Source organism: Macrobrachium nipponense, chromosome 23 (genome assembly GCF_015104395.2).
Source record: "Macrobrachium nipponense isolate FS-2020 chromosome 23, ASM1510439v2, whole genome shotgun sequence".
Classification (NCBI taxonomy): domain Eukaryota; kingdom Metazoa; phylum Arthropoda; class Malacostraca; order Decapoda; family Palaemonidae; genus Macrobrachium; species Macrobrachium nipponense.
The window spans coordinates 19675779-19694047 of NC_061090.1; the positions used below are offsets into that span (position 1 = coordinate 19675779).

At 36.0% G+C, this 18269-nt stretch overlaps 1 protein-coding gene across 2 annotated transcripts; it reads left to right on the plus strand.

Moving 5' to 3' along the window:
- The first annotated feature begins 3597 nt into the window (after positions 1–3597).
- On the plus strand, positions 3598–17860 carry LOC135199246 (mucin-2-like). Of its 2 annotated transcripts, none has more exons than XM_064227131.1 (6): positions 3598–3978; positions 7085–7544; positions 10987–11016; positions 13393–13607; positions 15180–15326; positions 16106–17860. In XM_064227131.1, the coding sequence occupies exons 3-6, from the start codon at positions 10992–10994 to the stop codon at positions 17411–17413; spliced, it is 1695 nt and encodes a 564-aa protein (XP_064083201.1). In that variant the 5' UTR covers positions 3598–3978; positions 7085–7544; positions 10987–10991; the 3' UTR covers positions 17414–17860. The 2 variants fall into 2 exon arrangements, with proteins under 2 accessions (XP_064083201.1, XP_064083208.1); XM_064227138.1 differs by lacking the exon at positions 3598–3978 and adding an exon at positions 3998–4524.
- Positions 17861–18269: the final 409 nt, after the last annotated feature.

Sequence of the window (18269 nt, forward strand, 5' to 3'; positions counted from 1 at the left end):
CAGCTGAAGGCCGAAGGCACGGACAACCGAATGCACTATTGGCACTTCATTCCTTTAGGAAAAGAAAATTAGAGAGAGAAATGAAGGAAAACAGTCTGAAGAAAAGACATACAAAGCCTGGTAACAGGTTGAGAGACATGATCGCAGTTGCGAACGATTAGCGTCTTGTGAACCAGGATAATTTACGCAAGTGGAAAAAGTGTAAATTATCAGTTTGACAAAGAAGAAACGTAAAGTAAAGAATAGGGTAAAAAGACCCTAATCACTATCAAAACCTTTGAATGCCATTATTATTATTATTATTATTATTATTATTATTTTATTATTATTATTATTATTATTTTATTATTTATTATTATTATTATTATTATTATTATTATTATATGGGAAAATCGCATTATGGTGCATAGGAAGAGCACAAACTAGTCACGTACGTCTTAATAGTTCCTATTATTCATAAAACTGCAAAAAAACAATAAATGAATAGAAAATAAATAAGTAAATAGATAAATAAATAAATAAAGATAAGGACCAAGCTACAATATTTGACAGTGATTATGCGCAAATGACGTGAAAGCAGGAACGCACAATGGAGAAAAAAATGAGGGGGAAGATTAACCCTTATCTTTCTCTAATTCCTTTCCGCATTCCACATCCTCACGCTGTAATGGCATGAAAACGCCCGGTACCTGTACTTAATGAGGTTGGCTTATCATGACGTTCAAGATTAACTCTTATACTCTGCCTTTACCTTCCTCTTGAATTCTCTTTAATCTTTTTTCTTCCGTTTTCTTCTTCTTCTTCTTCTTCTTCATCTTTTCAAGGGTTAGTTATAAGATAATGACAAGATGTCGTCATGAAAAATAGAAGAACTGTCACTGGATTTTCTTCTTATAGGCATGGGAAGAATTCTGAGGAAGTCTTACTTTTCAAATAAATGTAAGAAGAAATTTTATATATTACTTGATATTCAGATGCTGTCCGATAAGCAAAGCTGCCTAGCTAAAGAAAAAAAATGTATTGAATTCAAAACCTGTCCGGCATAATTGAATTCCATAGAGTAAATATAAAAGGAAAAACAGCTTTGTACAAGACACACCCGAAATTCATGAACTTTCTGTCGAAGAGGTCATGCATATTTTGAATAGAAAAGAATGAACAGTTATTGTTGTTGATCGTATAGGCTAACAAGAAACAAGACAGTTTTTTATTCATATATCGATACCTAATGTCCGAAGGCTAAGATTTTATCGTGTAACTGTATTAGTTCGTAGCTGTTATTTCCTTTTGCATTCCTTTACTTATCTAAGCGGTCACGATGAGCGTTACAGTTAACGTCTATCAAAACCTGTTTCTCTGAGACATTATTGGAACAGTATTTAAATCATATCTTAACACGCGAACTTCTGAAGAGCTGCGGTTACCTGAAAAAAAAAAAAAAAAAACATAATTTCAATTGAGGTTTTGAAATTGACTTCAGATATTACTCGAAGTTATTGGAAACAAACTTTTGATGTTAGTGTCAGTTATGAAAGATAGTGTTCAAGGTTAATTGAATGAAGATTTTAATAGTTTATCATGTTTTGAAAACTTTCAAAATTTATCGGATGGTAAAAAAATTAAATTATTTGACGATGAAAACACTACAAAACTGACTTTTAAAGTTAAAAAAAATTTTTGATTAAAAGTTAATTAAGTTTAATTGATACATAGGTCTTCCAAAAATATTCAAAATTGTTGAAGGTGGACTTTCTAAACTCATCGACTTATTAGAAAATTGTTCTCTAGTATTTTGGCTGCATAAAAAATACTTTCCAAGTTCATCGTTTTTGGAAACATTAATTATCAACCGGAACTTGAAAATGAAAACAATGAAAAAAAGCCAACCTTAGCATCTGGAAGAAAATTTGACGTTGAGTATTAATGAAAATATATTTCAGCTAGTAAGTTGTTTAAGGAATTTTTTTCGAGATTGTACGTTTTTTCAAAGAATTTCAAAGATGCTGTAAATTATTGGAGACCTGAATATCAGAATTGAAAAAAAAACTTCAAAGTTGTAAGACGTAAAAAAATCTATATTGCTAGTGACTAAAAATTACCTATTCTTTTGGAAGTTGCTGAAAAAAGGCTTTCTAAGTTGCTATAAATTGTATGAAAAAGATTAAGGCTGCCGAAAGCTGTGGAAAAAAAAATTGCCTACGCAGTTAAAAGTAAATCACTTTTCAGAGCAGATGAAACAAAAATTCGAAGTTCCTGAAAACTAGAATTACCAGCAGTGCAAGTCTTATAAAAGATAACTTTGCCAAAAATAGCACCCACACACCCTCCCCACCCACCTTCGAAAAAAAAAAAAAAACAAAAAAAAAAAAAAAAACTAATTTTCTTGAAAGACAGAAACGTACTCAGCAATCTCCTGCGTCATGAAACAAAGACACCTGATACCATCAAGCAGTCATCAAAGGGAGAGAGTACCCACCTGCCTCTGTACAGGTGAGAGAGAGAGAGAGAGAGAGAGAGAGAGAGAGAGAGAGAGAGAGAGAGAGAGAGAGAGAAACAGAAGCGATGTCAACGACGTCAGTGTGATTATCTTGAACCCAGCGACGCCACTGCTTGGTCGGTTCCCTGTCATCGTTTGTATTTAGCCATCTTTATTGCGGTTCATAAAACGGTGTTACTCCACGGACCTCGTATTATAGGCGCCACCATCCTCATCAAATGACTGCTTGACTTGACTCGGAAAGCTCGTTACTAGTTCGAATGTGTATGTATGTATATCTGCGAGTGGAGACGTATATATATATATATATATATATATATATATATATATATATATATATATATATATATATATATATATATTCTTATGTTAAAACAGGATACCTCCAAGTACAAAAAGCCCACCCTTATCAAGTAATGAATAACATGAAATTGAAAAGAATCAATACATACATACACACACACACACACACACACACACACATATATATATATATATATATATAATATATATATATATAGGTTATATATATATATATATATCATAGATATATAGATATAAGGGGGTGTGTGGGGTTTATGGACTGAGAAATAAAGTCATTCAGGGACAACGCCCAGCCTTTTGTTTTTCCAAGTGGTAATGATTGCTATATAATCACGTGTCATCGTAATCGTAACTTATATTCATATATATTATATACATACATTATATATATATATAATAATATATATGATATATTTAGATATATAAAATATATATTATATGTGTGTGTGTGTTGTTTGTTGTGTGGTGTGTGTGTGTGTGTGTTGTATTAATATATTATATATAATATATAATATTATTATAATAGATATATATATATATATATATATTTGTGTATGTGACATGATGGTCGAAAGGTAAACAATACAGCAGTTAGTGCGACGTTCTTTAATCACAGAGAGAGAGAGAGAGAGAGAGAGAGTCTTACGTTACTGAGAAAATGTGAGAAAATGTTCGGAGCTCCTCGCCGTCGCCGCGAAGCGAATAAACGGCCGAAAGAAAGCAGGGTGGGCGGGGCTTGGAGTGGAAGCTCATAGGTTGGTTGGTTGATGGGGTATTTCTCCGAAGTGGCAACTAGTACGCGCTCCCATCTCAGGCCACGGGAGGTTATACCTAGACTCATGTTCCCTGCAGTTGCCACTTTATGTTATAGGCGAATCGCTGGCAGGTAAACTGTGTTCGGCAAAAGAAAAGTTCTGTTTGAATGTATGAAAGAGAAAAGAAGAAGAATGGTGTAAGTGACAGAAAGATATAAATCCAGCCACGTTCACAGCGTCACGGAGAAAGGTTGACAGCGAAGTTGAAGCAAGTGTGTGTGTGTGTGCCGCCAAGTTCAAGAACAACACTACGAGAAGAAGAAGTAGGAAGAGGAGAGGCCTCCGTCCGTCCGTCTTCCTCCACCTTTCCCATAGCAGAGAAGGTCCTCGAGGTCGCCAGAGGCACGTAGGCGTTAATTAGTTCTTGTGATGGGTGATTATTAGTGACTTTATAACAGGAGATCGGGATAATCGATCAAATTCTAACCGTAACATCGGCTACGGTCGCTTCAAAAGTAGCCTAGTGTTTCAGTCCGTTAACAGGGAGGTCAGTGACTCCCCCCCGTTCTACCAATAAGGCTTCATGTGGGTGCATTTTTAGGATCAAGTGACCCCCTAGAACCCCCAACGTCTCTCTCTCTCTCTCTCTCTCTCTCTCTCTCTCTCTCTCTTTCTGAAGCAGGCAAACCTGACGCAACGCTCCTTCCACTTCTTCAATGCATCCAAGCCTGTACTTTTTTTTTTTATATTTATTCGTTCATTTTTGTCCTACAAAAAGTGTTGCAACAGTTAACTATACGTACCGAGGGAACCCTGGCGCTTATGCAGTGCAGAGCATACCTGAAATTTAGTTCATTCTTTGTAGTATCCCCCCAACGCAAAATACTCTAAAACATATCGGTGTGTACGAGACAATTTGGAAAAGCTGAACGACATTCGTGCGTGAAGGTAACAGTAAAACGTTTATCTCTCTCTCTCTCTCTCTCTCTCTCTCTCTCTCTCTCTCTCTCTCTCTCTCTCTCTCTCTCTTTCTTCATTTTACTGCCTTCGATACTACACAGTGTATTAAGCTACATGTGTGTAAATATCTTGGTATACTTCATACTTATGTATGTGTATATACACGTAAACTTGGGGGAACGTTTGTGTTGTTTATGGTAGGATCACTCGGAGATAAGAATCGTGTTTATTTGCATTCAAAAGAATTATCTGGAGCTTATTGTTTTTCCCTAGAGAAAAGCTTTATAGCTCTGAGTTTCTTCATATGTTAATCGCCAAGGACAATCTGTGATGGATCCATTTGCAATCTGTCACTTTTAGTTAGTTTCACTACAATTTGTTTCTTATATATCTGAATCAGTGATAAATTATTTTCTTGATATCTTTTCATTTATTTATTAATTCATTTTTATTTATTATGTGTTACGCATCGTAATAAAAATACGAACACTAAGTTCCAAGGAAAAATGTGATTTTGCTCCAATGTCAACAAAACCCTATTTAACCTAAGCTAACCGTGTGCCCAAACCATCCTTCTGAACGAACACCACGAAACACGTATGCAATCAATAGAAAAAAAACTCAACTAAGCTGACATAGCTTACGTGTATAATAATAATAATAATAATAATAATAATAATAATAATAATAATAATAATAATAATAATAATAATAAGTATTTAACAGTAAGAACTTCTCTATGAACGCGCGCGCGCGCGCGCGCGCCCCTTCGACTTTTCCTACATCAGTTGATGCCCCGCAAGGTGTTCATGGGAAAAGCAAGGACGATGGACCGTGGATAGTAGAACGCAGTGCTGACTATCTTTGCTAACTTGTCGGGATTATTATATTCATTTCTCTTGTTTATTCACACACACACACACACAAACATATATATATATATATATATGATATATATATATATATATATATATATATATACATATATATATGTGTATAGATTTATATGTATACATTTTATTTAAAATACTATATAGTATAGATATTATAGATATATATATATATATATATATATATATTTATATATATATATATATATATATATATATATATATGCACACTCACACACGTATATATATATATATATATATATATATATATATATATATATATATATATATATACATATATACATATATATATATATATATATATATATATATATATATATATATATATATATATATATATATATATATATATATATATATATACGTGTGTGAGTGTGCATATATAATATATATATATATATATATATATATATATATATATATATAGCAAATTTAACGAAGGGAACCAGCACTGCGAGTTATTCAAATAGTTCAGGTCTGTTTTTTTTTCTCTCTCTCTCTCCGAAACACATTTTTCCTGGTTTTATTCTATGATGTTTCTTTTAATTCATTACCTACTGTTGCTTACCGTTTTAGTACACAGTACAAAGATTCTGGTACTAATATAAATGTATATGAATATATATATATATATATATATAATATATATATATATATATATATATATTATATATATATATATATTATATGTATGTATATATAAATATATATATATAGATATATATATATATTTTTTTATATATAGTATATATAATATATATATATATATATACGTATATATATATATAGTTTATATATTTGATACGGAATTATTTAAGGGACGTTATTCAATAACACCAGAATCTTTGCATTGTGTTGTAAAATGATAGGCCAGAATACTTCAATTTTTATGTGATAACAATAAGACTTACCCTGGGGCAGCCTTCTCTCTGACACCAAAATTTTATGAATGTTGAGCTGAAATGGATTTAAAGAAAAATTTACGTTGTTGTAGATTAATGGAATTTTAGAACTCAAAAATTTTATGCATAGTGTATTCGAAGGGATTCCAAGAACACAGAACGTAGTTTAACAGCATATTTTTTGCTTAATGTGCATGGTAGGTACCCTGGTTCTTGTATCATTTGTATGACATTCTTTTCAAAGCGTTTTTTGTAACACAAAATTGTTCGAAATTTGTATGTCTCCTTTCTTTTCTAAAATATCTTGGAAGATACAGCTGTGCTTGTATAGGATACACTCCATCCTTTGAAAATTTCACTTTAATTTCATCAGGTTTCAAATTCTTAGTTTTATTTAAGTTTCAGTTCCTTCAATAAGAATTTTTCCCATGGTTGCTTTGCTTTCTGAGTGAAATGTAGTCTTGAGTGACATCTTGCTTTTTTTTAATACCTGTATTTTTGTTTATAAGTTTTTTTTTTTTAACTTCTTAGATTTTTTGTCAACAGCCTGGTGTTTTTAATTAAACGCAGTATACAGATAAATTTTTATTTTCAGTCTTTTATTTTTTTTTTTTTTTTTTTTTTTTTTTTGGTGGTATCCCGTACGCGTTTTTTCCGACTTATTTGTTATAAGACTTTTTTCCTTCAAAGTCGAGAATTCCAGATATCACTAACGTATGTAATTCCTTTCAACAGACTGGAACGATTTCGTGAAGAACATAATCCCCGGCATTCCAACAACATTTCGCTACGACTCGACATCCCAGCAACACTCGATTCAGCGGAGTACAACGACATCTGGGCCATTCGCTTCTGGAATCATTAAGTAACCACAAGAAAAGGAAGAAGAAGAAGAAGAAGAAAGAATAGCGAATAGCGGACCCTCTTCTTATCACTCGCTTCATTAAGTTACTCGGCTTTGACGAATCACGAACATAGAAAAAAAAAAAAAAAGCAGTATCTGACTGTTTCCTTATCAGCCACTTCATCCAAAACGAAGCAGGAAGTCGAGGCAAGCTCGGTCTTCGCTAACTTCAAATGAAAATAATGATATTTTCTCCCGATTACGTCGAACGCCTGCCCAGTTAGACGAGACCGGTCGAGAGGAAATTCCGCCAATAAATATTGTTCGAGGGAGACCAAAGTCTGACAACAGGTTAGTGGCTTATGTTGTGTTCGTTGGTAATGAATAAGTTCGCAACCTTTGAGTTCGTAACCTTTGTCGCCATATGCCTATTTCATTTAAAATCGGGTTACCTTCAAAGGCGTTTGCCCTCCTACTCTCAGCAAGTCTTCTTGGATGGGGTTACCATCCCCCATGGCTGTTTGGTTGCCAGTTCCAACTGCCTTTGCCTGGAAAGACGTAGATAATCAATAAGAGTGACCTGTTACCTTACACTTATGGAGGTCCCATGGCCGGTCGAAAGAGTAGGGGTTAAGCATATAGTGAACGTCCCTGGAGGTAAACAATCGTGCCATCCAGTAGGAAAACTTGCAACAAACCTTAGTAGCGTGGTGTAACTGGCAATGTGGCCATATTGAGTTTTGGGGGCAAGTAAAGTAGAAAGAGAGAGAGAGAGAGAGAGAGAGAGAGAGAGAGAAACTCGCCTATCATAATCCATAAACACCCATTGTTGCATATTACATCTCATGGAGGTTACAAATATTTGTATACGCCTGCACATTTTTTCCTCTTCTGCCAGATTTAGGAATCTTCATTCTTCTTCTCCTCCTCCACCTCCTCCTCCTCCTTCTTCTTCTTCTTCTTCTTCTTCTTCTTCTTCTTCTTCTTCTTCTTCTTCTTCTTATTCTCTTATTATTATTATTATTATTATTATTATTATTATTATTATTATGAAAACAAACATTCACGCGAGCAAGTATAGAAAGGGCCATTATCCTGCGAAGTAAACATTCTCAGACTAAGATACCCAATTGAGAAAAAAAAAAGAATAAACAAAAAGTAGTGTTGTAAAATACCGATGAAAACAACAACGAAGGGAAAATAAACAATGAAATAAAGAACCGGAAACATCAAGATTGCAAAGCAGTTGGGGTTTAAGGAAAAGTTAGGCAGCGAATCGTTGCGCTGGGAGCACCGTGAGATGACTCCTCTTAAACTCAAATAGCTGAGTTTGGTTGGCACAGGATAAGAAGTGGATGGGAGGCGTTAAGCAAGAATGAGAAAGAGTAAAGTAGAATAGACGATAAAAGACTGGGGCAGACCCAACTACAGGACATCAGTACACATACCAGTTGTTGCAACATGAAAATCCCCAACAATTATATAAATAAATTGTATTTGTAAAAGATAAAAACAAAAACAAAACTTCTAGAATACCTGAACGATATTCCTCCTCAGAACCTCCTTGGTGTGCACCGATAAGGTGTTCGAAAGTCTTTTCATCTTGACAAATCATACAATTCGTTTAAATAATTGTGGATTTTTCATTGACAATTTAATCACGACATTGTAAATGTCTTAGCACGTACCAGTGTCATGAAGTCAGTCTCACGGTTAACAGTACAGGCATTAAATAAATAAGGCTAAATAAATACAGCAGGTTTCACACTGGAAAGGAACACCAATATTTGGGGTATGAAATCACCATTTATTTCTCCAACACACGAAGGGCGACCTTTACAGTACGACCCGCTTAGCGATGACATCACTAATCTTAGTCCCTGGGTCCCGCTGACGAGGAATCAAACCTCTTGGTGGAACCTTCCTTTTTCTCAGCATCACCAGGAATGTTTATTCAGTCATTCATTCGTTTGTTTATGTTTCTGTATATTCATTAGATATACGTACCCACTCTGTTGGCTCTCGGGCTTCACTGTAACTCGCTGTAGGCCATAGCAGACTCCACAGGTCTGTTGACAGTTTTTAATTACCAGTTTTTATATGTCCGTATTCACGCCTGTTTCTGTATCTTCGTGTGTTGTATATGTTCGACATTCACCTGCTGCCTTAAACCATGGACTACACAGTTCATCACGGTCGATACTGTATGTGGTTATGATAAATCCCCCCCACCCTCTCTCTCTCTCTCTCTCTCTCTGTTCTCTCTCTCTCTCTCTCTCTCTCTGTGATTTCCCGTGAGTGGGTGTATTGGTGTGATTGGTTTTTTGGTTATTTCATATTTTCTCGTTGTTGTTCAATTCGTTTCACTTCTGTTCTTTAAAGTTTGTTGTTTTCATGAGGCCTCGTGAAGTTCGTTTCATTTAAATTAATCTATACAGACAAAAAGTACATATATACATACATATATATATATCTATAATATATATATATATATAGGTATATATAATTATATATATTTATGTATATATGTGCGTGTGTGTGTATGGGTGGGTGGGTGTAGGTGTGGATGTAACAACAAAATTAGTGTTGGTCTTTGTGACTTTTTGTGACAGTTATAAATCAACATCTCGTTCTGGGATGTGAACTGGCGACTATCTTTTTGTTTACTAACAACAGTCCTAAATCACACAGAAAAAGGAAAAAAAAAAGGGGGGGGGGGGGGGGCCGGTTGTGAAATCGTATGGAACTTTTATTACCCGACCTCTTATTCGGCTTATGACCATAACTTGGCCCTGCCACCACAACACCTTCCTGTTTACAGGTAGGCGATAATCAGCAATCGCTCTCTCTCTCTCTCTCTCTCTCTCTCTCTCTCTCTCTCTCTCTTCTCTCTCTCTCTCTGTCACTTCTCCACCCGAAGCACCGTAAGCAGCGGGTGAGAAGTATTTTGGGTCTGTAAATTGGGCAGAAAACAAGAAAACACACTCATATGCACCCACCCACACACATACACACATATGCACGCACACGCTCTTTTGACCAAAACAATATAATAAAAAGTAAAATAAAAAAAAACGCCGGGAAACGACCGCTAAACCACACTAAGTTCAGTCATCATGTTCATCATGTGTAATAAAACTGTTGGTTTAAAAAAAAAAATAGCTTTTTAGAGCAAAGGCAAATTGTACAGGATAAGAAGTTCTCAGAATGAATCCATGCAGACTCTTGCCACGGTTACCAAATGCTAAAAAGAAAGTGGGTTGTCAAATATGGTAGCAAATATAGTGTAAACAAAGATTGATACTGAAGAATAATCATTTTGAAGGTAAACAGGGATATAGTTTAAATCGTCTTACGTAAAGCATGCAGTAGAATATAACTTCTTTGCATTCTTGTGTCTGTTTGCCATTTTGTCTCCTCTCTCTCTCTCTCTCTCTCTCTCTCTCTCTCTCTCTCTCTCTCTCTCTCTCTCTCTCTCTGTATGACAGGAAGTCTTGGGTGCCATAAAGGTGGGCCAGGGAAGTTGCTGATCCCTCCAAACCACTTCTCCAACCGCTGGGTATGTCGTAAAGAAGTAGCCCACTTCGCAGCATAAAAACAAAGGAAAAACACAAATAAAGAAATGTATAACAGGTATAAATAATGTGTGTGTGTGTGTGTGTGTGTGTGTGTCTGTGTGTGTGTGTGTGGTCTGGATTACAATTGTGTGACAGCAGTTAGATAAAAAAAGAGATAGATTCCTAGATAAACTGAATCAGAAAGTCCCCTAATCACTGCCATTTTCTTTTTTCAGAAACTATGCTCAGAATCCTGCTGTTATCAGGTGAGTATTGAACAGCCTACTGTTTTGCTTCAATGCTCATGCCAGTCAGATCGATTCCATGTTGAGCACTTAGCCAGTATTACTTTTTAAAGACGAGATGAATATACAGAAACTACAACAAGGGAAGGGAGTTAAGAGCTGAACTAACGGGAGAAATAGAATGAAGGAATTATCAGAGAATACACAATGAATGAATGAGAAAGAAAACGTGTACTATATGTTATGGATAATTAGATAAAGTTAAGTACACAAGTAAAAAATAAGATACAACGTTTTTTTAACATAAAACATCGTGGAGTACAATAATGACATTTCAATATGTAAGAAATTTTAAAAGGTATTCACGTTTCTTAAAAAAGGGATTGATGATACATTATACTATTGCTCGTACCCACGTCGCAAATAAAATGCACAGTCCAAAACAACTAAAAAACATTTTGCCAGATGAAGCAGAAGGAACGAGCAGTTCAAAACCCTTACGTAGCCCACACATAAGAAATGGAAAGAATGAGAGGGGATAAATAAAGAGTACGGTTTAATCCAAGAGAAAACGATTGCCCTGCCTCCTTATAGAGTCAAGAATTTATGTCAGGCAAAGTAATGAGCCAATTTAAATCCCAGCTATCCTACCGCAACCTCAGAAGAAGGTGTTGTCATCCCACCAATGCCGAAACTACCCGTAATAGACACTACAAGTTGATCTATTATTCAAAATGTGAAGCCCATTTGAATTTCAGCTCTAATACCGGATTTAGGTTTAGGAAAAGCCTTTGTCATCATTTACGCCCTTCTCGAAAATCTTGAACAAAAGACGTGACAATAGACTATTTACTTTCGAGCTGTCATTCCTTAACAGTCAGAAGAAAGGACGACCTCTCGACTCTTTCTCAGATGCATTTAACACTTAAGGTTAGATTGCCTTGAATTTCGTGGCTGAGTTTTGGTTCAATGGCCTCCAGAGGTGAAGACACCCGCTGGGAGTCTTGGGTGTGTGGAATTCTTCTTGCCCAACTGTGTAACTTTGCAAACAATAACAATAATATCATTCGAGTTTTTGTGTACTGTATGAGTTGCGATTATGTTGCAAGTAGTCACATGGTAACAAGAGTACAATCATGCCTCACAGAATGCGCACGAACCCTAATATGAACGCATCCTCCAATACGTTAACGTTACGTTATCTGTTTCATAATTTTCTGTTATGTTCTTCTGATATTCTGGTATCTTTCATGACTGAAACACTTTCCTCGTTTTTCTGCTATTAATCCTCTGCTCTTGCTATACCATTTTGCTATTTGTTTTAGTGATTCTTTCCCCATTTTCAACTCTTACTTTCTCCTCCAAGGATCATTTTATTTTATTGAACCCTTTTACTTACCTCCTCAAGTGAACTTCTCTTGCTAAAGCTTTTACTTATCTCCTCAAGAGAGCCTCCTCTCTTACAAAATCTTTTTACTCTTTCTCAAAGAATAATTTTCTCTTGCTAATTTTTGTGTCTTCATAAAAGTGACCCAGAGACACGTAACGTAACAGTTAATTTTACAATCTGTACTACTGTACTATAAGTTTCCTATTTGTTAAGAGGGTTGATCCGTTTTCCATTTGTGTTTTGAAATCACACCAGTTCTTTTATCTTCTCTCTTTTTTCCTCGTTTCCATTATTTATTTATTTATTGTTTTAATTTTACTTTTTCTGTTTTTAGACCCTTTTATATTTTTCCCCCAGAGATCCCTTTTTCTTACCGAACTCTTGTACTATTTTCCTTTAGAAACAATCACCTCCTACTGAATCTTTTTCATTTTTCCTCATGAGATGTTGTTATCTTACTGACCAATTTTACCTTTTTCCTTCCAGAGATCCTTTTCTCTTGCTGACCATCATCACGATTTCGCCTCTAGTGTTCTCCGCTTCTTATACTAAAGGCCACCATACACTGAACGATTGTCTGAACGAATGTCTGTATCGTTTGCAAAAACACTGTGCATGGGCTTGTCTGAATGCAAAAGTGGGCGGAGCTTCGTGTCTGAATGATCTCAGCGGGAATCTGTCACGACCAAGTTGCTGGCTTGCGACTAAGTCTGTCATACACAGATCGTCCAATGTATGGCTTTGTCTGCCGATACAACGCTATCGCGCGCGTCCCTTCTAGAGATGATGTCATGTCTTCTCGAGACAAAATCTTTGTTCAGACTGAAATCGATGCTGAGATCGTTCATACTGTCTGAATAGTGTGTATGTGTGTCGATAACGACAATCGTTCAGACAGCCGTTCAGACAATCGTTCAGTGTATGGGGGCCTTAAGACCCTATCATTCTCTTCCCTCCAGTGATCCTCCACTTCTTATACTAAGACCCTATCATTCTCCTCCCTCCAGTGATCTTGCTGAGCGGCGCATCGGGCTTCGTCCTCCAAAACATATGCAACCAGTACGTCGACGACATCTCCCTGAAGGTCATCTCGAGCGTCGATCGCAACTCGAAGCTCATCCAAGCCAGGGGCAGCGAAGTCTCCTCTCTCATCGGAAGGCTCATCGAAAATGCCACGTCGATCAGACAGAACATCGTAGACACCTTCACATGCGAAGGGCGAGTGAGTGTTTGGAATAGAATTCTCTTTCTGCTTCTGTTTTTCCTGCTCTGATAGATTTCCATCCTTTTAAGGATAGATAGACGCGAGATTATACTTCTGATTGGCTTCTGAGTACTGAAAAAACTCCCATCTTGTATTTGAAATGAAATTCTCTTTCTGTTTCAGTTTTTCCTGCACCGATAGATTTCCATCCTTTTAAGGATAGATAGACGCTAGACTGTCCTTCTCATTGGCTTCTGAGCATTGAAAAAAATTCCCGTCTTGTATAATTTGAGTTTATAGTGAAAGAGTTATTGTTTTTCTCGCCCCTCTACTGTTAGCCTCTGGAATTCTATCTTGCTTCTATCGCCCTTCAGGTTTTATTAACGTCCATTTTTTCATTGGAGGGCCTTTCTCTTCCTTGGGACCAAGCTCGGATTTACCTTTCTCTAATTTCGCTGCTTCCATCCAGCTTGGGTAACTTAGAGCGCTGCTCTATCCATCAAAGTCAGGCTTCTTGGAGTTAGTTTTTACAAAAAAAAAAAAAAAAATAATAAAAAAAAAAAAAAAAAAAAATTGGAGCCGAGGAGAGAAAAAAAGAGAAGATAAAGAATTGATGTGATTTCAAAACATGTCAACAATTAAAAAACTTATAGTACAGTAGGACAGTTTGTAAAAGTAACTGTTACGTTATGTGTCTCTGCGCCATTTTTATGAAGTCATAAAAATTAATCCCAGACATTGTTATTAAACTGCCACTCATGTACGTTATAGCAAAATATACGTCATATAAGATTAAATGAAAAAAAATCCTGAAATGAGGCCATGTAAATAGCCTTTCTCGATATAAAGGCTAAGTTTCAGATGTTTGTATTTTGAGTCCATATGGCCACGAAGTCTTTTGTATTGTTCCGTATGAGCATGAAATTCCCATTTTGTTGTTTCCCCATTTGGCTGCTTATCTTAAAATCATAATTATCAAAGCCCATTTGCACGGGGATCTACTGAACAAGAGTGATTTAAATACTGGATTCGAAGAGGATGATTTAAATACTGGATTCCAAAAGGCTTCGATTTCCCCTCCTTCATTTACTGTCTTCAAAACTGTATTAAGTCTGTTACAAGCTTCTGTTGATTTATTTAAGCAAGTTTAGAGGTGTTAATGCTAAACTTTCCACTCCACGGATCTTATAAAAATATAAATTTCTAGAAATAGGGAATGTAAATCATGCTATATATATATATATATATAGATATATTAGATTTATATATATATAATAGAATACCTCATATTATATAAATTCCCAAGGCTGGTCAGGGAAAAGGCACTTATCCATATGGATTTTATTATTAATAATAATAAATTTGCGACCGTTACGTTTCAGAACTTCTCATGATTGCATTTTCTAGGCTGCAAACAGCGAACATGCAATCAATAAAGTAATAAAATCAGAATTACAAATTATAAGTAAATCAAAACATTCAGAATAAGATTACTAAAATATTTACTAGGAGAAACGAGCGACTGTGTGAGATGAAGCGCATAACATACCCTTAAAATTACCCACAAGTTTTATCCTTTGTTTTTTTCAGGTTTATGGGTATTATGCAGACCAGGATAATGAGTGCCAAATATTCCACATCTGTTTACCGATGCAGCAGCTGTTTCCTGACATGTATTGTGCAGAGGACATCTTCCATTTTTCATTCATCTGTCCACAATATACAATATTCAATCAGGTGAAGTGTTTCCTTTTTATTATTCTCTCTCTCTCCTCTCTCTCTCTATATATATATATATATATATATATATATATATATATATATATATATATATATATATATATATATATATATATATCAATTCAAGCTACAAATGTCCTTTAATATCTAAATTCACTTTACCTCCCAACATGATATTTTCATAATATGTACCGAAGGGGAATTTTTAAGTGATAACAATTTCGTCCCCCATGGATCGAACCACCGTCCAGGTGGACGGGGACGAAATCAGGACAGTCAGTGACGCTATCCAATCAGCCAACAGAGACGCTCTGTTGGCTGATTGGATAGCGTCACTGACTGTCCTGATTTCGTCCCCGTCCACCTGGACGGTGGTTCGATCCCATGGGGGGACGAAATTGTTATCAACTTAAAAATTCTTCGGTACATATATGAAAATATATCATTTGGGAGGTAAAGTGAATTTAGATATTAAAGGACATTTGTAGCTTGAATTGATATATAAATGGATCACGGTTCGATGTGATAATTATTCATATATATATATATATATTATATATATATATATATATATATATATATATATGTGTGTGTGTGTGTGTGTGTGTGTGTGTATTGTTACCGTAATTTTTATTTGTGGTTTTCTTTATCGTCTTTTCACATTTAAGAATTTTTTTTTTGTGGAAAATTGCATAGTAATTAACAATCCTTTATAGCCTTTTCTGTGTATTAAAAACTTGGGCAAGTTACTGAATAACATTCTCTATCTCCTTCAGGAAGCTATGGTATGCGACTGGGCAAACAGCGCTTTCCCGTGTTCAGAAGCCGACCAGCTGTATGGCAGAAATAACCTGTTGTTTGTTGTGCCTGAAGAAGACATACAGAGAGAGACATCTGTAACTTCCACCAGTTCGCCATCCGTCTCAAGGCCCTCTTTGTGTTGTTCAAATAGAAAAACAGCAACCGTGTCTCAGTCTGGCAGCTTTCCTCAGCGTTGGAGATCTGAGGATATTATTACTACTACGCAAAACCCGTCTCCAACAACCACTCCTCTTCCTGAGGATGAGAAGAAACTCCAAGAGACACGGGATGCCTCCTCGACTACGTTACCTACAAAGGAAGAGGATGAAGCTGAACTCGAGACAGTCCTGTCAGAGAGTGATTCAAGGGCTAGATTAGACCACTTGGAGCTTTTTGAAAAAGATTTTGCATCAGCATCAGTAAGAGATTCAGTACTGCCTGGGCATCTTTCTGACGCATCAGCTCCCGAGCCATCTTACAGCCCAGAGTTTTCTGCAGGTGATGAAGAGCCACATGCTTCATTTTCAGACAACGCCAACATTTTGACATCGTTGCCAAGTGATGTCAAGGTTGATGATCTTACTGAGGAACCACAGACGCCACTCCCAAGTGACCTAAATGATACTCAAGAATCACAGACAGCATTGCCAGGTGCTGTCAAAACTGCTGAAGAATCACAGACAACATTCCCAAGTGCTGTCGGTAGTGTTCAAGATTCCCAAACAGCATTCCCAAGCGACCTCAAGAGTGTTGAAGAATCACAGACAACTTACCCAGGTCCTGTCACAATTGCCGAAGAATCACAGACAACCTCTCCACATGACCAGAAGGGCACTGAGGAATCACAGAAATCAGTATCAAGTAATTTCGACTCTACAGGTTATGAAGCTGAAGACTCAACTGATGCATATCATCCCATATTTACTGAATATGAAGGATCACCTTCAATTCACTCAACCTCAGATTCAACTTCAGTTTTGGACGAGGTCAATTTGGAAGCAAATATTGTGACCGAGAACCTCCGGGACACTGTGCCCCAATCTCAGGTCCCCTCTTCGTCCAAATCTCTAACAACTCCCCAGGAGTCACAGAAGCAGGAAGCTGCATCTGAGAAAATGGCGGGTGATAGGCCTACTAGAAAGGAGCCCTCTGCTCGCCGCGCTCAGCAGCCTGTTATAATCTACAACAAAGGGGATAGGAATTTCTATGGGTTCAGTGGATGGCTCATGAGACACGGCGGAGATCTAGGAAACAGTCGTTCTGGGCACCTCAATTCATATTAATGAGAGAAATTTGCATTTGAAAAATTAAGTTCACATATAACGGAACTCTTTTGACCAAGCAATAATTTTAGCTTGTGTTAACGGACACTTGAATTTGAACGTTTTACTTTATTAATAGATACTCCAATCACTTCAAGTACTAATTGACATCAAAATTTGCAAAGTTCATTCCCTCTCACCAGACCTTTCCATAGAAAAGTTCTCCCCTTATATCTATGGATACTTACATTTGCAAACTTCATCTCTGTGTAAGAAACCAACCCCTAATCCGGTACCTAATCTGCTTTTAGTGTCTGGTTTTAGGTTTAAAGGGCATTACTGTGTTTTTAATGTTAAGTTTTGACTAATTCTTGATAATGCTTATTACCAAATGAATTTGGGCATTATTAGCATTACAGTAGATTTAAAAGTTGTATTGATCACGAATATTTAGGTGCTAGCGAACTCTGCAGCTGGAGCACTGGAAGAAGAAGAAGAAGAAGAAGAAGAAGAAGAAGAAGAACGCCAAAACAGCCAAATATGGGTCTGGAGCACAAGGGCTAAACATTACTAATCACGAGTTCTTTGCAGGCACATCAAAACAAGAAGTCGTATTTTATTTTCTCTGTTTAGGTAGCTCTTTGACCTAAGATTATTCAGTGAACTAAAAAAAAAATGTGAGTAAAATACAAATTTTTCGCTAACGATTTTAAATTGCCAACTGAAAGCATAATATGAGCGAAAAAGTTTTATTGTTAATGACCAAGTGAATATTTTCTCCAACTACCTCAAAAATTTGAAGAAGGGGAAAAATTGAGTGAATTTTAAGGCTTTTCTTTTAAATTTTCTTCGTTTGAATAAAGAATAAAGATGAGAA